General features: G+C 41.0%; 2 protein-coding genes across 2 annotated transcripts; both read right to left on the reverse strand.

Annotated features, from left to right (window-relative positions):
• Positions 1 to 1,576: 1,576 nt before the first annotated feature.
• On the reverse strand, positions 1,577 to 15,595 carry LOC103000355 (golgin subfamily A member 6-like protein 25). Its single transcript, XM_057532236.1, has 10 exons — positions 15,142 to 15,595; positions 13,634 to 13,718; positions 13,161 to 13,316; positions 12,638 to 12,802; positions 12,102 to 12,289; positions 4,274 to 4,322; positions 3,728 to 3,892; positions 3,219 to 3,377; positions 2,681 to 2,865; positions 1,577 to 1,731 (listed from the first exon to the last, which is right to left on the reverse strand). The coding sequence occupies exons 1-10, from the start codon at positions 15,250 to 15,252 to the stop codon at positions 1,666 to 1,668; spliced, it is 1,329 nt and encodes a 442-aa protein (XP_057388219.1). The 5' UTR covers positions 15,253 to 15,595; the 3' UTR covers positions 1,577 to 1,665.
• Positions 15,474 to 26,531, reverse strand: LOC130708481 (uncharacterized). The gene is made up of 5 exons (XM_057549105.1): positions 26,470 to 26,531; positions 25,329 to 25,377; positions 24,760 to 24,944; positions 23,284 to 23,332; positions 15,474 to 15,838 (listed from the first exon to the last, which is right to left on the reverse strand). Exons 1-5 carry the CDS (start codon positions 26,518 to 26,520, stop codon positions 15,474 to 15,476), a joined length of 699 nt encoding a protein of 232 aa, XP_057405088.1. The 5' UTR covers positions 26,521 to 26,531.
• Between the last annotated feature and the right edge of the window lie 52 nt (positions 26,532 to 26,583).

Raw genomic sequence — 26,583 nt, forward strand, 5'->3', positions numbered from 1 at the left:
GGAAAAATGAAAGCAATTATAAGATAATATAAAGGGTTCCAATCTACACATAATAGGGATCTCAGAGGAGAAGAGAGAAGGGGATCAAAAATGTATGTGAAGAAATTACAGCTGAAAACTTCCCAAACCTAAAGAAGGAAACAGATATCCAGGTACAGGAACCACAGAGGGTCCCAAACAAGATGAACCCAAACAGACCTACACAAAGACATATTATAATTAAAATGGCAAAAAGTTAAAGAGAGGATTCTAAAGGCAGCAAGAGAAAGACAAAGAGTTAATTGCAAGGGAACTCCAGTAAGTCTATTAGCTGATTTCTCTACAGAAACCTTGCAGGCCAGAAGGGAGTTGAAAGATATATTCAAAGTCCTGAAGGGGAAAAACCTGCAACCTAGGATACTCTACCCAGCAAGATTATCATTTAGAACAGAAGGAAAGATAATTTCTCAGACAAGTGAAAACTAAAAGAATACAGAAATACTAAACCTATCCTAAAAGAAATTGAAAGGTCTTCTCTAAATAGAAAAGAAGTATCTATAGGAAAAAGAACATCACAATTGGAAAGTAAATATCTTAAATAAGTCAGTACACAGATTTTTAAAAAATCAAAAAATTTCTGTGAAAGAAGTGATAACCACAATGAATAGCAAAATGATAAATATGAAGATGTAAAAGAGGACATCAAAGTCATAAAATGTGTGTCTGAGTTTTATGTCACTTAAAAATAAATTTGATGTTCCAAGTTTATTTTATAATTATCTGACATTTACTGTTTTTATCAAGATTTTTTAATGTTTAAGTCTAAAATCAAGCTGGAATTTTCTTTGTGCAGGATTTGTAAGTGATCTAGTCACCCTCTTATTCTATATGACTGTCCAGTTGGCTGACAACACTTTATATACAGTTTATATTTTCCAACTGATCTGAAATAACACTATTCACATACAGTTGATCAGGTGTATTTTTGGTTCTATTTTTAGACTATGTAGCATGTTCTTATTCTTTGTTTTCATATTTCTGCCTCAATGATACATTGTTCTATTTATTGCAGTTCTATAAACTTCATTGTACCCCTTCTGAATTGTCACGGCTTTTTAATTTGTTTGATCAGCTCCATTTAAAATTTACAATCAGCCTTTGTGAAATTTTAACTCAAAACACATAAAATTTACAGGTGAAGTAAAAGATAATTGTTTTATATAAGAAATTAGTCCTTTCCTCTCAAGAAATCAGTATACATATTCATTTGTATAATTATTTATATGTGACTTTCAGAAGCATTATTTAATAAGTATATTCTAATGTTGCTTTTTTTCAAGATATTACAAATTTGACCTCCTCTTTATCTTCTACTCAGTTGTTTCCATTTCCATTTAAATTAACTATCCAGCAACATTAATTCTATACTTTGTGTGCCAGGCATTGATGTCCTATAGTAGATAATTTTGCTATTTTTATATTAAAATTTTGATGAAAAAAGAAAAAGTGCATACATAAATAAAAATAATCCAGATCACAAAGCTGTTATAAAAACTTTTAATATTACCAGAATTTAAACAAGAAAAAAACTGGGTAATTAGTGACCACACATGTTTTATCTTCTCCCAAATCTGAGACCAAAACAAAAGGCCATGAAGTATTTTCTTTGTCACTGTCTTCCTGTGTCTATGAAGTGCAGTCGTTTTCAGTATTTTGCTCATAACCATTGTCATTATCATTGCTCCCTGTGACCTAAAAATGTATGATATGTTAGTAAACTGAAAACTTTTCAAAGTTTCAATATTTCAAAAACAAGATTTTCCATTAACAATTTATAAAATCATCTGTGATTTCTTTTAAAAAGCTCTTTCTGAATAGATCATGAGAAGATATTATTTTCATCAAGAATATCTCCTGGTTTAGGCTCGGAAGGTGAGAGGAAGCATAGCACAACCTTATTCATACTCACTCATCACTAGGGGTTTCCTAGAGTGCTAACCAGGCATAAGGACAATTGTTATAAGATATTCCAGCCAAATTTATGCTCTTTGGGTGGGAGCCCTCCCTGTGAATGGTACGAATTCTCACCCACATATTGAAAATACCCAGAACTCCTAAGCTAAGTTCCAGGTGGAAGAAGAGAGAACTGCCCCTCTACTGAAGGCTGTTCTGAAGGTCATCCTCACCTGCAGACAACTGCAGCCAGATTAGGAGCTGTCAGTTGCCAATATTTCTAAGTCTGTGCATATTTGACAGTTTTAGGTCAGCAAGGATCTGTCTTAGGGTCTTTGGGGGTAGTAGGATTCCTGAAAATTGGCAGGAAGCTTGGTAAACTGAACCAATTCCTGCTTCTATTGATATTAGATACCATTGGTTAGAAATCCACTTGAAAACCCTGGGAACCCCATTTAATACTGGCCCCATGAGACCATGCAGGAATACCTCAAAACAGCAGCACAAGCCCTGGGAAAGTTATTTATATTCTGTAAATGCTTGGAGGTACCAAGACCCTTCAGAAACTCACTGTGAAGAGAACTCAAGTGCCTGGATACAAGCCATTAAAATCTCAGGGCTTCTAGTGAATCTAAAGCAGTAAAAGACCGTGGTGCTTCTCTCTATGACTGCTTTAATTTTCACTCATCCCTTCCTGAGGTTCCAGGGCTTTGTTCCACAGTCACTGCCCAGACCCAGACCAGGTTACCTTCAACATCTGAATCCTCTCATTCATCTTTCTCAGAAGATTGTCTCTTTCTTTCATCTCCTCTGTCATTTTGACTCTAAATGCCTCAAAGGCTCTTCCTTGGTCCTCAAACTTTTGCTGCAATTCATTAAACTTTTGCTCAGAAAGCTCCTTTCCCCTCTCAGTGGCCTTTCTTTTGGCTTGTTCTGCTCCAGGAAGATTATACACAGGGAAGAAAACAATAGTCAGCCCTGAGAGCTACAACCCTCATCCCCCACCCCTCCACTTTCTCAGTGACCAAACTGTCTTGAAAAAAGCAAATGGACATGTCTGAATTCACCTGTGATCACATATCAAGGGCAGGTGTGAGAGTGTGCTAGGAAAGGCTCTGACTAGCTGGATAGATGTACAACCATAACTGGGCTTGTTTTCACATGTAGCAGAGTGTGTTCAGGGAAGGAGAAGAAGGTCTCTGCTTCTGGAAGTTCCTCCTGTCATAGTTCTCAGAGGACATTGCAGGAAACTTCCTACCCCACTGTGATCTGAGCCCTCCCAGTACCTGCTGAGGTCTTTTCACTTTCCCTTATCTCCTCTGTCATTTTGGCTCTTAATCCCTCGAAGGCTCTTTCTTGGTCTTCCAAATTTTTCTGCAGCTCTTTAACCTTTTGTTCAAGACACTCCTTTTCCTTCTCAGCTGCCTCTCTTTTGGCCTGCTCTTCTGCTCCAGGGCGATGTTTGAAAGGGAAGGAACCAACAGTCAGATCTGAGAGCTACAACCCCCCCAATTCCCAACCCTCCACGTTCTCTGTGACCAAACTGTCGTGAAGAAGCAGTTGGACACGTCTAAATTCACCTGTGACCACATAACAAGGACAGGTTTGGAAATGTGCTAGGAAAGGCCCTGACTGGCTAGATGGAGCTACAACCACAACTTTCCTTCTTATTTTCAGATGAAGCAGAGTGAGTTCACAGGAGGAGAGGAGCTTCTGGAAGCTCCTCCTGTCAGAGTTCTCAGAGGGCATTGCAGGAACCTACCCACCCCACTGTGAGCTGAGCCCTCCCGTGTACCTGCTAAGGCCTTTTTCCTTTCATTCAACTCCTCTGTCATTTTGACTCTTACTATCTCGAAGATTCTTTCTTGGTTCTCCAACTTTTGCTGCAATTCTTCAACCTTTTGTCCAAGAGCCTCCTTTTCCCTCTCAGCTGCCTCTTTTTTGGCCTGCTCTTCTGCTTCTGGAAGATTTTAGATAGGGAAGAAATCAACAGTTAGCCCTGAGAGGTAGAGCCCACCATACCCCAAACTTCCACTCTGTCAGTGACCAAACTGTTGTGAAAAAGGAGATGGACATGTCTAAATACACCTGTGACCACACACAAGGGCAGGTTTGGGAACCTTCTAGGAAAGGCCCTGACTGACTGGCTGGACCTACAACAGCAATTAGCCTTGTTTTTGCAGATGTAGCAGAGTGTGTTCACAGAAGGAGAAGGTCCCTGCTTCTGGAAATTCCTTCTGTCAGAGTCTCAGAGGTCATTGCAGGAACCTACCCACCCCACTGTGAGCTGAGTTCTCCCCTGTACATGCTACGTTCATTTCTGCATCACAAGGGAGCTCACCTTTCTTCATGTAGTGTTCCTCTGGTTTTTCTGGTATCCTAAGTAAGCACTGGAGACCAGAAAGAGGCAAAGACATGTCAGGTAGGTCTGACCTGAACTTCAACTGAAATGTTCTGAGAAATGAACTGTTCTGAATAACATTCCCTGGTTGCTTCCCACTCTTCAAGTAAATTTACCAGATCCTGCCTGCCTCGCTACCCCTCTAGCCTCCTTGCCAGTTTTACTTCTACCACCCATGCTAAGTTCCACCAGTCAGAAGAATGTGCAGTTTTACAAATAGGTAACCTTGGGTGCTTTCATATTTTTTTCATATGCTGTATTTTACTGCTTGTGACTCTTCTGGTAACATCCCACCTTGGATAATATGTACAAATTTTCAAAATTTACATCACACTCTACACCACATCAACTAATTGAAGAATAAAAATAATATGATCATCTCAATAGATGCAGAAAAAGCTTTTGAAAAAATTCAACACCCATTTATGATAAAAATTCTCCAGAAAGTGGGCATAGAGGGAATCTACCTCAACATAATAAAGGCCATATATGACAAACATACAGCTAGCATCATACTCAACATTGAAAAGCTGAAAGCATTCCCTCTAAGATCAGGAACAAGACAAGGATGCCCACTCTCACCACTTTTATTCAACATAGATTTGGAAGTCCTAGCTACGGCAATCAGAGAAGAAAAACGAATCCAAATTGGAAATGAAGAAGTTAAATTGTCACTGTTTACAGATGACATGATGCTATACATAGAAAATCCTAAAGACACTACCAGAAAACTACTAGCATTCATCAATGAATTTGGTAAAGTTGCAGGTTGCAAAATTAATACACAGAAATCTCTTGCATTTCTATACATTAACAATGCAAGATCAGAAAGAGAAATTCAAGAAACAATCCCATTTACCACTGCATCAAAAAGAATAAAATACCTAGGAATAAACTTACCTAAGGAGACAAAAGACCTGTACTCCAAAAACTATAAGACACTGATGAAAAAATTGAAGACACAAACAGATGGAAAGATATACCATGTTCTTGGATTGGAAGAATAAATATTGTCAAAATGACTATACTACCCAAGGCAATCTATAGATTCAGTGCAATTCCTATCAAATTACCAATGGCATTTTTCACAGAACTAGAACAAAAAATCTTAAAATTTGTAGGGAGACACAAAAGACTCCAAAGAGCCAAAGCAATCTTGAGATAGAAAAAAAGAGCGGGAGGAATCAGGCTCCCTGACTTCAGACTATACTGCAAAGCTATAGTCATCAAACCAGTATGGTACTGGCACAAAAATAGAACTATAGATCAATGGAACAGGATAGAAAGCCCAGGAATAATCCCACACAACTATGGTCAATTAATCTAGGACAAAGAAGGCAAGACTGTACAATGGTGGAAAGACAGTCTCTTCAACAAATGGTGCTGGGAAAACTGGATAGCTACATGTAAAAAAATGAAATTAGATCATTCTTTAACACCATACACAAAAATAAGCTCAAAATGGATTAAAGACCTAAATGTGAGACCAGACACTATAAAACTCCTAGAGGAAAACATAGTCAGAACACTCTCTGACACAAATTGCAGCAATATCTTTTCCAATCTGGCTCACAGAGTAATGGAAATAAAAACAAAAATAAACAAATGGGGGCTAATTAAACTCAAAAGCTTTTGCACAGCAAAGGAAACCATAAACAAAATGAAAAGACAACCCACAGATTTGGAGAAAATATTTGCAAATGATGCGACCAACAACAGATTAGTCTCCAAAATCTACAAACAGCCCATGTGGCTTAATATCATCAAAACAAACAACCCAATAAAGAAATGGGCAGAAGACCTAGGGCTTCCCTGGTGGCGCAGTGGTTGAGAATCTGCCTGCTAATGCAGGGGACACGGGTTCGAGCCCTGGTCTGGGAAGATCCCACATGCCACGGAGCAGCTGGGCCCGTGAGCCACAATTGCTGAGCCTGCGCGTCTGGAGCCTGTGCCCCGCGACGGGAGGGGCCGCGATAGAGAGAGGCCCGCGCACCGCGATGAAGAGCGGTCCCCGCACCGCGATGAAGAGTGGCCCCCGCTTGCCGCAACTGGAGAAAGCCCTCGCACGAACCGAAGACCCAACACAGCCAAAAATAAATAAATAAATAAATAAATAAATAAATAAGAAAATCCTTTAAAAAAGAAAAAAAAAGAAAAAAAAAAAAGAAATGGGCAGAAGACCTAAATAGACATTTTTCCAAGGAAGACATACAGATGGCCAAGAGGCACATGAAAAGATGTTCAACATCACTAATGATTAGAGAAATGCAAAGCAAAACTACAATGAGATACCACCTCACACCAGTCAAAATGGCTATCATCAAAAAATCCAGAAACAGGGTTTCCTTGGTGGCGCAGTGGTTGAGAATCTGCCTGCCAATGCAGGGGACACGGGTTCGAGCCCCGGTCTGGGAAGATCCCACGTGCCGCAGAGCAACTGGGCCTGTGAGCCACAATTGCTGAGCCTGCGCGTCTGGAGCCTGTGCTCCACCACAAGAGAGGCTGCAATAGTGAGAGGCCCGCGCACTGCGATGAAGAGTGGCCCCCACTTGCCGCAACTGGAGAAAGCCCTCGTACAGAAACGAAGACCCAACACAGCCATAAATAAATAAAAATTTTTTTTAAAAATCCAGAAACAATAAATGCTGGAGAGGGTGTGGTAAGAAGGGAACCCTCCTACACTGTTGGCAGGAATGTAAATTGGTATAGCCACTATGGAGAACAGCATGGAGGTTCCTTAAAATCTAAAAATAGAGTTACCATATGACCCTGCAATCCCACTCCTGGGCATATATCCAGAGAAAAATATGGTCTTAAAGGATACATGCACCCCAATGTTCATTGCAGCATTGTTTACAATAGCCAAGACATGGAAGCAACCTAAATGTCCATTGACAGAGGAATGGATAAAGAAGATGTGGTACATATATACAATGGAATATTACTCAGCCATAAAAAAGAATGAAATAATGCCATTTGCAGCAACATGGATGGACCTAGAGACTGTCATACTGAGTGAAGTAAGTCAGACAGAGAAAGAGAAATATCGTATGATACTGCTTATATGGGGAATCTCAAAAGAAATGATACAAATGAATGTATTTACAAAACAGAAATGGACTCACAGACTTAGAGAATGAACTTATGGTTACCAGGTGGGGAAGGGTGGAGGGAAGGATAGTTAAGGAGTTTGGGATTGACATGTACACACTGCTATATTTAAAAAGAATAACCAACAAGGACCTACTGTATAGCACAGGGAACTCTGCTCAGTCTTATGTGGCAGCCTGGATGGGAGGGGAGTCTGGGGGAGAATGGATACCTGTATATGTAGGCTGAGTCACTTTGCTGTGCACCTGAAACTATCACAACATTGTTAATTGGCCAAACTCCAATATAAAATAAAAAGTTAAAAAAAAAAAAGAAACTCTGGATCAGAGAGATACTTAAGACAAGAGTCAAAATTTCAAATGTTCTATTCCATTATGGTTTATCCCCAGATATTGAATATAGTTCCCTGCACTGTACAGTAGGACCTTGTAAAAAAAAGAAAAATTTTACACGACACTCCTCTTCCAGGAAGATTCCCTAAAGCACCTTCCCCAAGTGAAATCATTGTACATACTTTGGTCAATTTGTATCAATTATACATTTTAAATGCATGAAATTTATGGTTTGTGAATTATAACTCAAAAAACTGTTAAAAGAATCTTGAATCACTCCATTTCAGAAAAAATAATGAAATACTCTATTATGGCTGCTAGTAAGTGGCTTAAGTCCCTGAGCTTTCCTTGTGAAATGTTGGGTTTACATTATATAATCTTTGTGCTTCCTCACAGCTCTAGCATCCTGAGTTTCTATCTACAGGGTATGATTAACAGTAATACAACTAAAAGCAAAGTAAATATAAAGAAAGACCTGGTAAGAAAATCTTCCCAGAGGAACTTGGGTTGCTATGAATGAGAGAGAGTGCACAGAAAAACAACAAGCTCAAAATAACTTAAGTGTGTTCCAAGGACATATGGGAACTTTTCAAGTGTTCAATCAAGGAGGACATCTGAGTACCTGTACTATACTGACTTTGCTTCAGAGGTCAGACAGATTTCCAGAAGAAGTGCCTGAGTTTGGAAAAGAAGGAGGTAAGATAGAGTAATATCATCTATTAGAACTCTCTTACTCAGAGGAATCAGGATCTTTCTACTATGAATGGCAATAAATCTGTGGCCAATAAGGTGGCCTTGAGGTAGAGGGGGTAACATGAAGAATCAACTATTAAGACAAATTACATGTAGTGCTTCAGTAACTTCTCCTGCTTATATTAGATACACTCCTTTAAAATATCCACCTGATAACCCTGGGAACCCCATTTAATATTGGCTCCATGAGATCATTCAAGGATCGCTCAAAACAGCAGCAAATAAACCATTAGCCAGACTCATCAAGAAAAAAAGGGAGAAGGCTCAAATCAATTAGAAATGAAAAAGGAGAAGTAACAACTGACATTACAGAAATACAAAGGATCATGAGAGATTACTACAAGCAACTCTATGCCAATAAAATGGACAACCTGGAAGAAATGGACAAATTCTTAGAACTGCACAACCTTCCAAGACTGAACCAGGAAGAAATAGAAAACATGAACAGACAAATCACAAGCACTGAAATTGAAACTGGGATTAAAAATCTCCCAACAAACAAAGGCCCAGGACCAGATAGATTCACAGGCGAATTTTATCAAACATTTAGAGAAGAGCTAACACCTATCCATCTCAAACTCTTCCAAAATATAGCAGAGGGAGGAACACTCCCAAACTCATTCTACGAGGCCACCATCACCCTGATACCAAAACCAGACAAAGATGTCACAAAGAAAGAAAACTACAGGCCAATATCACTGAAGAATATAGATGCAAAAATCCTCAACAAAATACCAGCAAACAGAATCCAACAGCACATTAAAAGGATCATACACCATGATCAAGTGGGGTTTATCCCAGGAATGCAAGGATTCTTCAATATACGCAAATCAATCAATGTGATACACCATATTAACAAACTGAAAGAGAAAAACCATATGATCATCTCAATCGATGCAGAGAAAGCTTTCGACAAAAATCAACACCCATTTATGATAAAAACCCTGCAGAGAGTAGGCATAAAAGGAACTTTCCTTAACATAATAAAGGCCATATATGACAAACCCACAGACAACATTGTCCTCAATGGTGAAAAACTGAAACCATTTCCACTAAGATCAGGAACAAGACAAGGTTGCCCACTCTCACCACTATTATTCAACATAGTTTTGGAAGTATTAGCCACAGCAATCAGAGAATAAAAAGAAATAAAAGGAATCAAAATCAGAAAAGAAGAAGTAAAGCTGTCACTGTTTGCAGATGACATGATACTATACATAGAGAATCCTAAAGATGCTACTAGAAAACTCCTAGAGCTAATCAATGAATTTGGTAAAGTAGCAGGATACAAAATTAATGCACAGAAATCTCTAGCATTCCTATACACTAATGATGAAAAATCTGAAAGTGAAATTAAGAAAACACTCCCATTTACCACTGCAACAAAAAGAATAAAATATCTAGGAATAAACCTACCTAAGGAGGCAAAAGACCTGTATGCAGAAAATTATAAGACACTGATGAAAGAAATTAAAGATGATACAAACAGATGGAGAGATATACCATGTTCTTGGATTGGAAGAATCAATATTGTGAAAATGACTCTACTACTCAAAGCAATCTACAGATTCAGTGTAATCCCTATCAAACTACCAATGGCATTTTTCACAGAACTAGAACAAAAATTTCACAATTTGTATGGAAATGCAAAAGACCCCGAATAGCCAAAGCAATCTTGAGAAAGAAAAACAGAGCTGGAGGAATCAGGCTCTCTGACTTCAGAATATACTGCAAAGCTACAGTAAGCAAGACAGTATGGTACTGGCACAAAAACAGAAATATAGATCAATGGAACAGGATAGAAAGCCCAGAGATAAACCCACGCACATACGGTCACCTTATCTTTGATAAAGGAGGCAAGAATACACAGTGGAGAAAAGACAGCCTCTTCAATAAGTGGTGCTGGGAAAACTGAACAGCTACATGTAAAAGAATGCAATTAGAACACTCCCTAACACCATACACAAAAATAAACTCAAAATGGATTAAAGACCTAAATGTAAGGCCAGACACTATCAAACTCTTAGAGGAAAACATAGGCAGAATACTCTATGACATAAATCACAGCAAGATCCTTTTTGACCCAGCTCCTAGAGAAATGGAAATAAAAACACAAGTAAACAAATGGGACCTAATGAAACTTAAAAGCTTTTGCACAGCAAAGGAAACCATAAACAAGACGAAAAGACAACCCCAAAATGGGAGAAATATTTGCAAATGAAGCAACTGACAAAGGATTAATCTCCAAAATTTACAAGCAGCTCATGCAGCTCAATATCAAAGAGCAAACAACCCAATCCAAAATGGGCAGAAGACCTAAATAGACATATCTCCAAAGAAGATATACAGATTGCCAACAAACACATGAAAGAATGCTCAACATCATTAATCATTAAAGAAATGCAAATCAAAACTACAATGAGATATCATCTCACACTGGTCAGAATGGCCAGCATCAAAAAATCTACAAACAATAAATGCTGGAGAGGGTGTGGAGAAAAGGGAACCCTCTTGCACTGTTGGCGGGAATGTAAATTAATACAGCCACTATGGAGAACAGTATGGAGGTTCCTTAAAAAACTAAAAATAGAACTAGCATACGACCCAGCAATCCCACTACTGGGCATATACCCTGAGAAAACCATCATTCAAAAAGAGTCATGTACCACAATGTTCATTGCAGCTCTATTTATAATAGCCAGGACATGGAAGCAACCTAAGTGTCCATCAACAGATGAATGGATAAAGAAGATGTGGCACATATATACAATGGAATATTACTCAGCCATAAAAAGAAATGAAATTGTGTTATTTGTAGTGAGGTGGATGGACCTAGAGTCTGTCCTACAGAGTGAAGTAAGTCAGAAAGAGAAAAACAAATACCGTATGCTAACACATATATATGGAATCTAAGAAGAAAAAAAAAAAAGGTCATGAGGAACCTAGGGGCAAGACGGGAATAAAGACACAGACCTACCAGAGAATGGACTTGAAGATATGGGGAGGGGGACGGGTAAGCTGTGACAAAGTGAGAGAGTGGCATGGACATATATACACTACCAAACGTAAAATAGATAGCTAGTGGGAAGCAGCCACATAGCACAGGGAGATCAGCTCGGTGCTTTGTGATCACCTAGAGGGGTGGGATAGGGAGGGTGGGAGGGAGGGAGATGCAAGAGGGAAGAGATATGGGAACATACGTATATGTATAACTGATTCACTTTGTTATAAAGCCGAAACTAACACACCATTGTAAAGCAATTACACTCCAATAAAGATGTTAAAACAACAACAACAACAAAAAAAAACAGCATCACAAGCCCTGGGAAAGTTATTTATATTCTGTAAATGCTTGGAGATACCAAGGTCCTTATGGACTCTTCAGAAACTCACTGTTTACCAAACTAAAGTGCCTGGATATAAGCCACTAAAAACTCAGGGCTTCTAGTGAATCAAAAGCAGTAAAGGACAATAGTGCTTCTCTCTATGACTTTGATTTAATTTTCACCCATCCCTTCCTGAGGTTCCAGGCTTTGTGTCACAGTCACTGCCCTGACCCAGACCAGACATACTTCCAGCGTCTGAATTCTCTCATTTGTCTTTCTCAAAAGGTTGTCTCTTTCTCTCATCTCATCTGTGATTTTGACTCTAAATCTCTCGAAGGCTCTTTCTTGGTCCTCCAACTTTTCCTGCAGCTCTTTAACCTTTTGCTCGAGAAGCTCCTTTTCCCACTTGGCGACCTCTCTTTTGGCCAGATCTTCTGCTCCCAGAAGATTTTAGAGAGAAAAGAAAACAACAGTCAGCACTGAGAGCTACAACTCCCCAACCAACAACCCTTGCTTTCTGAGTCACCTAACCATCTGGGAAAAGCAGATGGACATGTCTAAATTCACCTGTGACCACACATAGGGACAGGCGTGAGAATGTGCCAAGAAAGGGTATGACTGGCTACCTGGAGGTACAACCACAACTCTCCTTGTTATTTTCAGATGTAGCAGAGTGTGTTCACAGAGGGAGAAGAAGGTCCCCGTTTCAGGAAGTTCCTCCTGTCAGAGTCTCAGAGGGCATTGCAGGAACCTACATACCACACTGTGAGCTGAGCCCTCACCTGTACCTGCTGAGGTCTTTTCTCTTTCTCTTATCTCCTCTGTCATTTTGACTCTTAATTCTTCAGAGACTCTTTCTTGGTCCTCCAACTTTTCCTGCAGCTCTTTAACCTTTTGCTCGAGAAGCTCATTTGCCCTCTCAGCTGCCTCCCTCTTGGCATGCTCTTCTGTTCCAGGAAGATGTTAGAGAGGGAAGGAAACAATAGTCAGATCTGAGGGCTGTAACCCTTCACCGCTCCCCATCCTCTAATTTCTTTGTGACCATACTGTCTTGAAAAAGCAGATGGAAATGCCTGAATTCACCAGTGTCCACACACCAAGGGCAGGGTGGAGAATCTCCTAGGAAGATCCCTGACTGGCAGGCTGGACCTACAACCACACCTCACATTGTTCTTTCCCAGTGTAATAGAATGTGTTCACAGATGAGAGGAAGCTCCCTGCTTCTGGAAGTTTCTCCCATCAGACTTCTCAAAGGGCATTGCAGGAAACTACCCAGTGCATTGTGTGCTGAGCCCATCCATGTACCTGCCGAGGTCTTTTCTCCTTTTCTTATTTTCTCTGTCATTTTGCCTATGAATCCTTCGAAGTCTTTTTCTTGGTCCTCCAACTTCTGCCACATCTCTTTATACTTTTGCTTTAGAAGCTCCTTTTCCCCCTCTGACGGCTCTCTTTCAGTCCATTCTGCTTGTCCAAGAAGATTTTAGAGAGGGAAGAAAACAACAGTCAGCCCTGAGAGGTACAACCTCCTCCATCCACTAAACCTCTACTTTCTCAGTGACCAAATTGTCACTGAGGGCAGGTTTGGGAATGTGCTAGGAAAGATACTGACTGGCTGGCTGGACCTAAAACCACACCTGGCTTTGTTATTTTCAGATGAAGCAGAGTGTGTTCACAGAAGGAGAAGAAGTCCTTGCTTCTGGAAGTTCCTCCTGTCAGAGTTCTCAGAGGGCATTGCAGGAACCTACCCACCCCACTGTGAGCTGAGCCCTCCCCTGTACCTGCTAAGGTCTTTGCTGCATCACGAAGGAGCCCATCTGTCTTCATGCAGCATCCCTCTAGCTCCTCCTTTATCATCCCTATGCTCTGGAGACACAAAGTGGCAAAGACATGTCAGACAGGTCAAACCTGAACTTCCATTGATATATTCTGAGAAAAGAACTATTCTGAATAACACTCCCTGGTTGTGTCCAACTGCCTACAAGTAAAGTTTCCAAGATACTGCCTACATTGTTACCCTTCCAGCCTCCTCTTCCAGTGTTGCTTCCACCATCCATGGAGGTTCCACCAGTCAGAATAATGTGCAGTTTTACAAATACTTAACCTTGGGCAATTTCATATTTTTCATACGCTGTTTTTTCTGCTTCTGGCTCTTCAAGTAACATCCCACCATGGATAATAGGTACTAAATTTTCAAAATTTACATCACACCTCTTCCAGGAAGATTCGCTAAACCACCTTCCCCATGTGAAATCACTGTACATTTACATTCGTAAATTTGTATCAATTGTACACTTAAATGTATGAAATTTATGGCTTGTGAATTACATCTCAATAAAACTGTTTAAATAATCTTGAATGACTGCGTCTCAGAGAAAAGTGCTGAAATACTCTCTTTAAGACTGCTAGTAAGTGTTTTTATTCCCTGAGCCTTCCAGGTGAAATGTAGGGTTTGCTTTATATAATGTTTATAGTTCCTCACAGCTGTAGATTCCTCAGATTCTATCTAAAGTGTATGATTAACAGTAATACAACTGAAAGAGTAATAAAGATAATGCAAGATCTGGTAAGAGAAGCTCCACAGAGGAACTTGAGTTGCTATGAATGGGAGAGAGCGCACAGGAAAAATAACAATCTCAAAATAACTTAAAGTCCGTTCCAAGCACATAAGGAAATTTTGCAAGTGTTCAGTCAAGGAGGACATCTGAGTGCCTGTACTGACGTTGCTTCAGAGGTCAGCCGTATATCCAGAAAAGTGCTTCAATTTGGAATTGAGTAATATAGTCTATTAGAACTCTCTTACTCAGAGAAATCAGGATCCTTCTACTATGAATAGCAGTAAATCTGTGGCCAATAAGATGGGTTTTAGGTAGTGAGGGAAACATGAAGAATCAACTATTAAGTCAAATTACCATGTACTGCTTCAGTAACTTCTCCTCCTTATATTAAATATACTCAGAATGTCTACTTGTTAAACCTGAGAACCTCAATTAATATTGATTCCATGAGACCATTCATGAATCTCTCAAAACAGCAGCACAAGCCCTGGGAAAGTTATTTATATTCTATAAATGCTTAGAGGTCCAAGGTCCTCCTGGGCTCTTCAAAAACTGTGAACTGAATTCAAGTTCTTGGATATAAGCCATTAAAATCTCAGGGCTTCTAGTGAATCAAAAGCAATAAAAGACAATGGTTTTTCTCTCTATGACTTTGCTTTAATTTTCACCCACCCCTTCCTGAGGTTCTAGGGCTTTGTTCCACAGTCACTGCCCTGACCAGACCAGGTTACCTCCAGCATCTGAATCCTTTCGTTCATCTTCCTCAGAAGGTTGTCTCTTTCTCTCATCTCCTCTGTCATTTTGACTCTAAATCCCTTGAAGGCTCTTTCTTGGTCCTCCATCTTTGGCTGCAATTCTTTAACCTTTTGTTTAAGAGGCTCCTTTTCCCTCTCAGCTGCCTCTCCTCTGGCCCACTCTTCAGCTCCAGGAAGAATTTAAAGTAGGAAGAAAACAACAGTCAGATCTGAGAGCTACACCCTCCTGTATCCAACCCTCCACTTTCTCAGTGACCAAACTGTAGGCAAAGCAGGTGGACACATCTAAATTCACCTGTGACCACACATCAAGGGCAGTTTTGGAAATGTGCTAGGAACAGCCCTGGCTGCCTGGGTGGACCTACACCAGCTTGCCTTGTTGTTTTCACGTGTAGCAGAGTGTGTTCAGGGAAGGAGAAGGAGGTCCCTGTCTCAGGAAGTTCCTCCTGTCCCAGCCTCACAGGGCACTGCAGGCGGCTACCCACCCCACTGTGGGCAGAACCCTCCCCTGTACCTGCTGAGGTCTTCTCTCTTTCTCTTATCTCCTCTGTCATTTTGGCTCTTAATCCCTCCAAGAGTCTCCTTTGGTCCTCCAACTTTTGCCACAGCTCTTTAACCTTTTGCTCAGAAGGGTCTTTTTCCCTCTCAGCTGCCTCTCTTTTGGCACACTCTTCTGTTCCAGGAAGATTTAGAGAGGGAAGGAAACAACAGTCAATCCTGAGAGCTGCAACCCCTCATCCCCCAAACCTCGATGTTCTCAGTGACAAAACTGACTGGAAAAAGCAGATGGACACCTCCCAGGAGAAGATGGCGGAAGAGTAAGACGCGGAGATCACCTTCCTTCCCACAGATACAGTAGAAATACATCTACACGTGGAACTGCTCCTACAGAACACCCACTGAACGCTGGCAGAAAACGTCCGACCTCCAAAAAGGCAAGAAACTCCCCCCGTACTTGGGTAGGGTAAAAGAAAAAAGAAATAACAGAGACAAAAGAATAGGGACGGCACCTGCACCAGTGGGAGGGAGCTGTGAAGGAGGAAAGGTTTCCACGCACTAGGAAGCCCCTTCGCGGGCGGAGACTGCGGGTGGCAGAGGGGGGAAGCTTCCGAGCCACGGAGGAGAGCGCAGCCACAGGGGTGCGGAGGGCAAAGCGGAGAGACTCCCGCACGGAGGATCAGTGCCGACCAGCACTCACCAGCCCGAGAGGCTTGTCTGCTCAGCCGCCGGGGCGGGCGGGGCTGGGAGCTGAGGCTCGGGCTGCGGTCGGATCGCAGGGAGAGGACTGGGGCTGGCAGCGTGAACACAGCCTGAAGGGGTTGGCGCACCACAGCTAGCCGGGAGGGAGTCCGGGAAAAAGTCTGCAGCTGCCGAAGAGGCAAGAGACTTTTTCTTGCCTCTTAGTTTCGCTGCGCGCAAGGAGAGGGGATTCTGAGCGCCGCCTAAACGAACTCCAGAGAAGGGCGCGAGCCACGGCGATCAGCGCGGACCCCAGAGACGGGCGTGAGACGCTGGGGCTGCTGCTGCCGCCTCCAAAAAGCCTGTGTGCGAGCACAGGTCACTCTCCACACCGCCCCTCCCGGGAGCCTGTGCAGCCCGCCACTGCCAGGGTCCCGGGATCCGGGGACAACATCCCCGGGAGAACGCACTGCGCGCCTCGAGCTGGTGCAACGTCACGCCGGCCTCTGCCGCCGCAGGCTCGCCCCGCCTCCTCTGTACCGCTCCCTCCCCGCGGCCTGGGTGAGCCAGAGCCCCCGAAGCAGCTGCTCCTTTAACCCCGTCCTGTCTGGGCGGGGAACAGACGCCCTCAGGCGACCTACACGCAGAGGCGGGTCCAAATCCAAAGCTGAACCCCAGGAGCTGTGCGAACAGGGAAGAGAAGGGGAAATCTCTCCCAGCAGCCTCAGAAGCAGTGGATTAAAGCTCCACAAACAACTTGATGTGTCTGCATCTGTGGAATACCTGAATAGACAACGAATCATCCCAAATTCAGGAGGTGGACTTTGGGAGCAGGAGATATTAATTTTTCCCCTTTTCCTTTTTTTTTTTGTGAGTGTATATGTATATGCTTCTGGGTGAGATTTTGTCTGTATAGCTTTGCCTTACAATAGCTTTATTTTACTTCACTATATTATAGCCTCTTTCTTTCTTTCTTTCTATTTTTTCTCCCTTTTACTCTGAGCTGTGTGGACGAAAGGCTCTTGGTGCTCCAGCCAGGCATCAGGGCCGTGCCTCTGAGGTGGGAGAGCCAACTTCAGAACACTGGTCCACAAGAGACCTCCCAGCTCCACGTAATACCAAACGGCAAAAATCTCCCAGAGATCTCCATCTCAACATCAAGACCCAGCTTCACTCAACGACCAGCAAGCTACAGTGCTGGACACCCTATGCCAAACAACTAGCTAGACAGGAACACAACCCCATCCATTAGCAGAGAGGCTGCCTAAAATCAAAATAAGGCCACAGACACCCCAAAATACACCACCAGACATGAACGTGCCCACCAGAAAGACAAAATCTAGCCTCATCCACCAGAACTCAGGCACTAGTTCCCTCCACCAGGAAGCCTACACAACCCACTGAACCAACCTTAGCCACTGGGGACAGATACCAAAAACAACGGGAACTACGAACCTGCAGCCTGTGAAAAGGAGACCCCAAACACAGTAAGATAGGCAAAATGAGACGACAGAAAAACACACAGCAGATGAAGGAGCAGGCTCAAAACACACTGGACTTAACAAATGAAGAGGAAATAGGTAGTCTACCTGAAAAAGAATTCAGAATAATGATAGTAAGGATGATCCAAAATCTTGGAAATAGAATAGACAAAATGCAAGAAACATTTAACAAGGATGTAGAAGAACTAAAGAGGAACCAAGCAATGATGAAAAACACAATAAATGAAATTAAAAATACTCTAGATGGGATCAATAGTAGAATAACTGAGGCAGAAGAAAGGATAAGTGACCTGGAAGATAAAATGGTGGAAATAACTACTGCAGAGCAGGATAAAGAAAAAAGAATGAAAAGAACTGAGGACAGTCTCAGGGACCTCTGGGACAACATTAAACGCGCCAACATTCGAATTATAGGGGTACCAGAAGAAGAAGAGAAAAAGAAAGGGACTGAGAAAATTTTTGAAGAGATTATAGTTGAAAACTTCCCTAATATGGGAATGGGAATAGTTAATCAAGTCCTGGAAGCACAGAGAGTCCCATACAGGATAAACCCAAGGAGGAACACGCCAAGACACATATTAATCAAACTGTCAAAAATTAAATATAAGGAAAACATATTAAAGACAGCAAGGAAAAAAAAACAAATAACACACAAGGGAATCCCCATAAGGTTAACATCTGATCTCTCAGCAGAAACTCTGCAAGCCAGAAGGGAGTGGCAGGATATACTTAAAGTGATGAAGGAGAAAAACCTACAACCAAGATTACTCTACCCAGCAAGGATCTCATTCAGATTCGATGGAGAAATTAAAAACTTTACAGACAAGCAAAAGCTGAGAGAGTTCAGCACCACCAAACCAGCTTTACAACAAATGCTAAAGGAACTTCTCTAGGCAAGAAACACAAGAGAAGGAAAACACCTACAATAACAAACCCAAAACATTTAAGAAAATGGGAATAGGAACATACATATCGATAATTACCTTGAATGTAAATGGATTAAATGCTCCCACCAAAAGACACAGGCTGGCTGAATGGATACAAAAACAAGACCCATATATATGCTGTCTACAAGAGACCCACTTCAGACCTAGAGACACATACAGACTGAAAGTGAGGGGATGGAAAAAGATATTCCATGCAAATGGAAATCAAAAGAAAGCTGGAGTAGCAATTCTCATATCAGACAAAATAGACTTTAAAATAAAGACTATTACAAGAGACAAAGAAGGACACTATATAATGATCAAGGGATCGATCCAAGAGGAAGGTATAACAATTGTAAATATTTATGCACCCAACATAGGAGCACCTCAATACATAAGGCAAATACTAACAGCCATAAAAGGGGAAATTGACAGCAACACAATCATAGTAGGGGACTTTAACACCCCACTTTCACCAATGGACAGATCATCCAAAATGAAAATAAATAAGGAAACACAAGCTTTAAATGATACATTAAACAAGATGGACTTAATTGATATTTATAGGACATTCCACCCAAAAACAACAGAATACACATTTTTCTCAAGTGCTCATGGAACATTCTCCAGGATAGATCATATCTTGGGTCACAAATCAAGCCTTGGTAAATTTAAGAAAATTGAAATCGTATCAAGTATCTTTTCCGACCACAACGCTATGAGACTAGATATCAATTACAGTAAAAGATCTGTAAAATATACAAACACATGGAGGCTACACAATACATTACTTAATAACGAAGTGATTACTGAAGAAATCAAAGGAGAAATCAAAAAATACGTAGAAACAAATGACAACGGAGACACGACGACCCAAAACCTATGGGACACAGCAAAAGCAGTGCTAAGAGGGAAGTTTATAGCAATACAAGCCTACCTCAAGAAACAGGAAACATCTCGAATAAACAACCCAACCTTGCACCTAAAGCAATTAGAGAAAGAAGAACAAAAAAACCCCAAAGCCAGCAGAAGGAAAGAAATTATAAAGATCAGGTCAGAAATAAATGAAAAAGAAATGAAGGAAACAATAGCAAAAATCAATGAAACTAAAAGCTGGTTCTTTGAGAAGATAAACAAAATTGATAAACCATTAGCCAGACTCATCAAGAGAAAAAGGGAGAAGACTCAGATCAATAGAATTAGAAATGAAAAAGGAGAAGTAACCACTGACACTGCAGAAATACAAAAGATCATGAGAGATTACTACAAGCAACTCTATGCCAATAAAATGGACAACCTGGAAGAAATGGACAGATTCTTAGAAATGCACAAACTGCCGAGACTGAACCAGGAAGAAATAGAAAATATGAACAGACCAATCACAAGCACTGAAATTGAAACTGTGATTAAAAACCTTCCAACAAACAAAAGCCCAGGACCAGATGGCTTCACAGGTGAATTCTATCAAACATTTAGAGAAGAGCTAACACCTACCCATCTCAAACTCTTCCAAAATATTGCAGAGGGAGGATCACTCCCAAACTCATTCTACGAGGCCACCATCACCCTGATACCAAAACCAGACAAAGATGTCACAAAGAAAGAAAACTACAGGCCAATATCACTGATGAACATAGATGCAAAAATCCTCAACAAAATACTAGCAAACAGAATCCAACAGCACATTAAAAGGATCATACACCATGATCAAGTGGGGTTTATCCCAGGAATGCAAGGATTCTTCAATATACGCAAATCAATCAATGTGATACACCATATTAACAAATTGAAGGAGAAAAACCATATGATCATCTCGATCGATGCAGAGAAAGCTTTCAACAAAAATCAACACCCATTTATGATAAAAGCCCTGCAGAAAGTAGGCATAGAGGGAACTTTCCTCAACATAATAAAGGCCATATATGACAAACCCACAGACAACATTGTCCTCAATGGTGAAAAACTGAAACCATTTCCACTAAGATCAGGAACAAGACAAGGTTGCCCACTCGCACCACTATTATTCAACATAGTTTTGGAAGTGTTAGCCACAGCAATCAGAGAAGACAAAGAAATAAAAGGAATCCAAATCGGAAAAGAAGAAGTAAAGCTGTCACTATTTGCAGATGACATGATACTATACATAGAGAATCCTAAAGATGCTACCAGAAAACTCCTAGAGCTAATCAATGAATTTGGTAAAGTAGCAGGATACAAAATTAATGCACAGAAATCTCTTGCATTTCTATACACTAATGATGAAAAATCTGAAAGTGAAATTAAGAAAACACTCCCATTTACCATTGCAACAAAAAGAATAAAATATCTAGGAATAAACCTACCTAAGGAGACAAAAGACCTGTATGCAGAAAATTATAAGACACTGATGAAAGAAATTAAAGATGATACAAATAGATGGAGAGATATACCATGTTCCTGGATTGGAAGAATCAACATTGTGAAAATGACTCTACTACCCAAAGCAATCTACAGATTCAATGCAATCCCTATCAAACTACCACTGGCATTTTTCACAGAACTAGAACAAAAAATTTCACAATTTGTATGGAAACACAAAAGACCCCGAATAGCCAAAGCAATCTTGAGAACGAAAAATGGAGCTGGGGGAATCAGTCTACCTGACTTCAGACTATATTACAAAGCTTCAGTAATCAAGACAGTTTGGTACTGGCACAAAAACAGAAATATAGATCAATGGAACAGGATAGAAAGCCCAGAGATAAACCCACACACATATGGTCAACTTATCTTTGATAAAGGAGGCAAGCATATACACTGTAGAAAAGACAGCCTCTTCAATAAGTGGTGCTGGGAAAATTGGACAGGAACATGTAAAAGTATGAAATTAGAACACTCCCTGACACCATGCACAAAAATAAACTCAAAATGGATTAAAGACCTAAGTGTAAGGCCAGACACTATCAAACTCTTAGAGGAAAACAGAGGCAGAACACTCTATGACATACATCACAGCAAGATTCTTTTTGACCCAGCTCCCAGAGAAATGGAAATAAGAACACAAATAAACAAATGGGACCTAATGAAACTGAAAAGCTTTTGCACAGCAAAGGAAACCATAAACAAGACCAAAAGACAACCCTCAGAATGGGAGAAAATATTTGCAAATGAAGCAACTGACAAAGGATTAATCTCCAAGATTTACAAGCAGCTCATGCAGCTCAATAACAAAAAAACGAACCACCCAATCCAAAAATGGGCAGAAGATCTAAATAGACATTTCTCCAAAGAAGATATACAGATGGCCTACAGACACATGAAAGAATGCTCAACATCATTAATCAATAGAGAAATGCAAATCAAAACTACAATGAGATATCATCTCACACCGGTCAGAATGGCCAGCATCAAAAAAACTAGAAACAATAAATGCTGGAGAGGGTGTGGAGGAAACGGAACACTCTTGCACTGTTGGTGGGAATGTAAATTGATACAGCCACTATGGAGAACAGTATGGAGGTTCCTTAAAAAACTACAAATAGAACTACCATACGACCCAGCAATCCCACTACTGGGCATATACCCTGAGAAAACCATAGGTCAAAAAGAGTCATGTACCAAAATGTTCATTGCAGCTCTATTTACAATAGCCAGGACATGGAAGGAACCTAAATGTCCATCGACAGATGAATGGATGAAGAAGATGTGGCACATATATACAATGGAATATTACTCAGCCATAAAAAGAAATGAAATGGAGGTATTTGTAATGAGGTGGATGGAGTTAGAGTCTGTCATACAGAGTGAAGTAAGTCAGAAAGAGAAAAACAAATACAGTATGCTAACACATATATACGGAATCTAAGGGAAAAAAAAAAAAAAAGGCCATGAAGAACCTAGTGGGAAGACGGGAATAAAGACACAGACCTACTAGAGAATGGACTTGAGGATATGGGGAGGGGGTGGGGTGAGATGTGACAGGGTAAGAGAGTGTCATGGACATGTATACACTACCAAATGTAAAATAGATAACTAGTGGGAAGCAGCCGCATAGCACAGGGAGATCAGCTCGGTGCTTTGTGACCACCTAGAGGGGTGGGATGGGGAGGGTGGGAGGGAGGGAGATGCAAGAGGGAAGAGAAATGGGAACATATTGTATATGTATAACTGATTCACTTTGTTATAAAGCAGAAGCTAACACACTATTGTAAGGCAATTATACTTCAATAAAGATGTTAAAAAAAAAAAAAAGCAGATGGACAGGTGTGAATTCACCTGTGACCACATATCAGGGCACATGTGGGAATGTGCTAGGGAAGGCCACTACTGGCTGCCTGGACCTATAACCACAACTCTCCTTGTTATTTTCAGATGAAGCAGAGTGAGTCCACAGGAAGAGAGGAAGCTCCCCGCTTCTGGGAGTTCCTCATGTGAGAGTCTGAGAGGGCATTGCAGGAACCTACCCACCCCACTGTGAGCTGAGCCCTCCCTTGTACCTGCTGAGGTCTTTTCTGAAACATGAAGGAGCTCACCTTTCTTCATGTAGTGTTCCTCTTGTTCTTCTGTTATTTTTCTTAAGATCTGGAGACACAAATGGGCAAAGACATGTCAGGCAGGTCAAATCTGAACTTCCACTGAAATATTCTGAGAAATCAACTGTTTCAAGTAACATTCCCTGGTTGCTTCCCACTGCCTATAAGTAAAGTTTCCAGATCTTGCCTACCTCTCTCCCCCTGCAGCCTCCTTGTCAGTGTGGCTTCCCCACAAATGCTAGCTTCCACCAGTCAGAAGAATGTGCAGTTTTACAAATAGGTAATTTGGGGGGTTTTTATATTTTTCATATGCTGTTTTTTCTGCTTGTGGTTCTTCTGATACATCCCACCTTGAATAAGATGTACACATTTTTCAAAACTTACTTTACATGCCCCTTCCAGGAAGATTTCAGAAAACACCTTCCCTGTGTGAAATCATTGTACATTTACATTGGTACATTTGCATCAATTGTATATTTTTAATAAACAAAATGTATATTGATAGTGTTTAAATTATATCTCAATAAAACTGCTTAAAGAAAACTGAATCACTCCATCTCAGAAAAAATATTGCAATACTCTCTTTCCAGCTACTAGTAAGTGTCAACTCCCTGAGCCATGCTTATGAGATGTTGGATTTACATTATATAATCTTTATGGTTCACCGCAGCTGTAGCATCCTGAGATTCTATCTACAGGGTATGATTAACAGTAATACAACTAAAAGCAAAATAAAGATAAAGAATGATCTGGTAAGAGAATCTTCTCAGAGGAACTTAGCTTACTGTGAATGGAAAGAAGTACAGAAAAAGCAACAAGCTCAAAATAACCTGTGTGTTCCACGCACATAAGGAAACTTTGGACATGTTCTGTCAAGGAGGACATCTGAGTGTTTTTGCTTTGCTTCAGAGGTTAGACAGATTTCCAGAAAAAGTGCCTGAGTTTGGAAGAGGAGGAGATAACTTGGAGTAATATAGTGATTTAGACTCTTACCCACAGGAATCAGGATCCTACTACTATGAAGAGTAGTAAATCTGTGGCCAATAAGGTGGCCTCGAGGTACAGGGGTAACATGAAGAATCAACTATTAAGACAAATTACATGTACTGCTTCAGTAACTTCTCCTGCTGATATTAGATACTCTCAGACTGTCTACTTGATAATCCTGAGAACCCATATAATATTGACTCCGTGAGGCCATCCAGGAATCCCTCAAAAGAGCAGCACAAGCCCTGGAAAAGTTATTTATATTCTATAAATGCTTGGAGGTACAAAGATCCTCCTGAAATCTTCAGAAAACTTGCTGTGATCAGAACTCAAATGCCTGGATATAAGCCATTAAAATCTCAGAGCTTCTAATGAATCAAAAGCAGTGAAGGGCAATGGTGCTTCTCTCTAGGACTTTGTTTTCACCCACCCCTTCCTGAGGTTCGAGGACTATTTCCACAGTCACTGCCCAGATCCAGACCAGGTTACCTCCAGCATCTGAATCCTCTCATTCATCTTTCTCAGAAGGTTGTCTCTTTCTCTCATCTCGTCTGTGATTTTGACTCTAAATCCCTTGAAGGCTCTTTCTTGGTCCTCTAACATTTGCAGCAGCTCTTTAAACTTTTGCTCAAGAGGATCCTTTTCCTTCTCAGCTGCCTCTCTTTTGGCCTGCTCTGTTGCTCCAGGAAGATGTTAGAGAGGGAAGAAAACAAAAGTCAGCCCTGAGAGCTACAACCCCTCATCCCCCAAACCTCCACTTTCTCAGTGACCAAACTGTCTTGAACAAGCAAATGGACATGTCTGAATTCACCTGTGACCACACATCAAGGGCAGTTCCTTTGCTAGGAAAGGCCCTGACTGGCTGCCTGGACCTATAACCACAACTGTCCTTGTTATTTTGAGATGAAACAGAGTGTGTTCATAGAAGGAGGTCCCTGCTTCTGGAAGTTCCTCCTGTCAGAGTCTCAGAGGGCATTGCAGGAACCTACCCACCCCTGTGTGAGCTGAGTTCTCCCCTGTACCTGCTAAGGTCTTTTCTGTGTCCTGAAGGAGCTCACCTTTATTCATGAAGCATTCCTCTAGTTCCTCTTTTGTCTTCCCTGAGCTCTGGAGACAGAAAGGGGAAAAAACATGTCAGGCAGGTCAAACCTGGAATTCCACTGAAATATTCTGAGAAATCAACTGTTTCAAATAACATTCGCTGGTTGCTTCTCACTGCCTACAAGTAAAGTTTCCAAGATTCTGCCTACCTCGCTCCCACTGCAGCCTCCTTGCCAGTGCTGCCTCCTGCACCCTGCCCCCCACCCCTCCCACCCCACCCCTGCCACATTCTAGCTTCCACCAGTCAGAAGAATGTGCAGTTTTACACATAGGTAACCTTGAACGCTTTCATATTTTTCATAATTTTTTTTCCACTTACAGTTCTTCTGGAGACATCCCACCCTGGATAATACGTAAAAATATTTCACAATTTACATACCACACCTCTTCCAGGAAGATTTCCAAATACACCTTCCCCACGTGAAATCATTGGACCTTGACCTTGGTACATGTGTATCAACTGTACATTTTAAATGCATTAAATTTATGGTGCTTGTTTTATAGCTCAATAAAACTAGTTAAAGAAACTTGAATTACTCCCATCTCAGAAAAAAAAAAAAAAACCTGAAATACTCTCTTTAAGACTACTATACTCTCTTTAAGACTACTAGGAAGTTTCCAAGTTCCCTGAGCCTTCCGTGTGAAATGTTGGTTTGTACTACATAACTCTATGGTTCCTCGCAGCTCTAGCATCCTGAGGTTCTATCTACAGGGCATGATTAACAGTAAGACAACTAAAAGCAAAGGTAAAGAAAGATCTGGTAAGAGAATCTTCCCAGAGGAACTTGGCTTATTATGAATGGGAGAGAGTACACAGTAAAAGCAACAAGCTCAAAATAACTTGTGTGTTTTCAAGTATTCAGTCAAGGAGGACATCTGAGTCTCTTTACTGACTTTGTTTCAGAGGTCAGACAGATTTCCAGAAAAAGTGCCTCAGCTTGGGAGAGGAGGAGATAAATTGGAGTAATATAGTCTATTAGAACTCTCACTCAAAAGAATCAGGATCCTTCTACTACGAATGGTAATAAACCTGTGGACAATAAGGTGGCCTCAAGGTAGCGGAAGTAACATGAAGAATCAACTATTGAGACAAATTACCATGTACTGTTTCAGTGACTCGGGTTTGTCGTATTTGATGGAGTACTCCATTGCGTCTTGTCTATAGGCCGCCGTTGACAGTGCCGGGACAGTTTTGGTGGGAACCTCCTTCTG

Source organism: Balaenoptera acutorostrata, chromosome 1 (assembly GCF_949987535.1).
Source record: "Balaenoptera acutorostrata chromosome 1, mBalAcu1.1, whole genome shotgun sequence".
NCBI classification, from domain to species: Eukaryota; Metazoa; Chordata; class Mammalia; order Artiodactyla; family Balaenopteridae; genus Balaenoptera; species Balaenoptera acutorostrata.

Coding starts and splice junctions, on each gene's coding strand:
- LOC103000355 (XM_057532236.1), bottom strand. CDS start 15,252: ATGGAGGACCAAGAAAGAGCCTTCAAGGGATTTAGAGTCAAAATGACA. Junction 13,317..13,633: donor TGCAGCAAAGACCTTAGCAG/GTACAGGGGAGG, acceptor TTGGACAAGCAG/AATGGACTGAAAGAGAGCCG. Junction 4,323..12,101: donor AGAGAATTCAGACGCTGGAA/GTATGTCTGGTC, acceptor TCTGGTCTCCAG/TGCTTACTTAGGATACCAGA.
- LOC130708481 (XM_057549105.1), bottom strand. CDS start 26,520: ATGGAGTACTCCATCAAATACGACAAACCCGAGTCACTGAAACAGTAC. Junction 24,945..25,328: donor GGAATGCTTCATGAATAAAG/GTGAGCTCCTTC, acceptor CTGGAGCAACAG/AGCAGGCCAAAAGAGAGGCA. Junction 15,839..23,283: donor GGAACACTACATGAAGAAAG/GTGAGCTCCTTC, acceptor TTCCTGGAACAG/AAGAGTGTGCCAAAAGAGAG.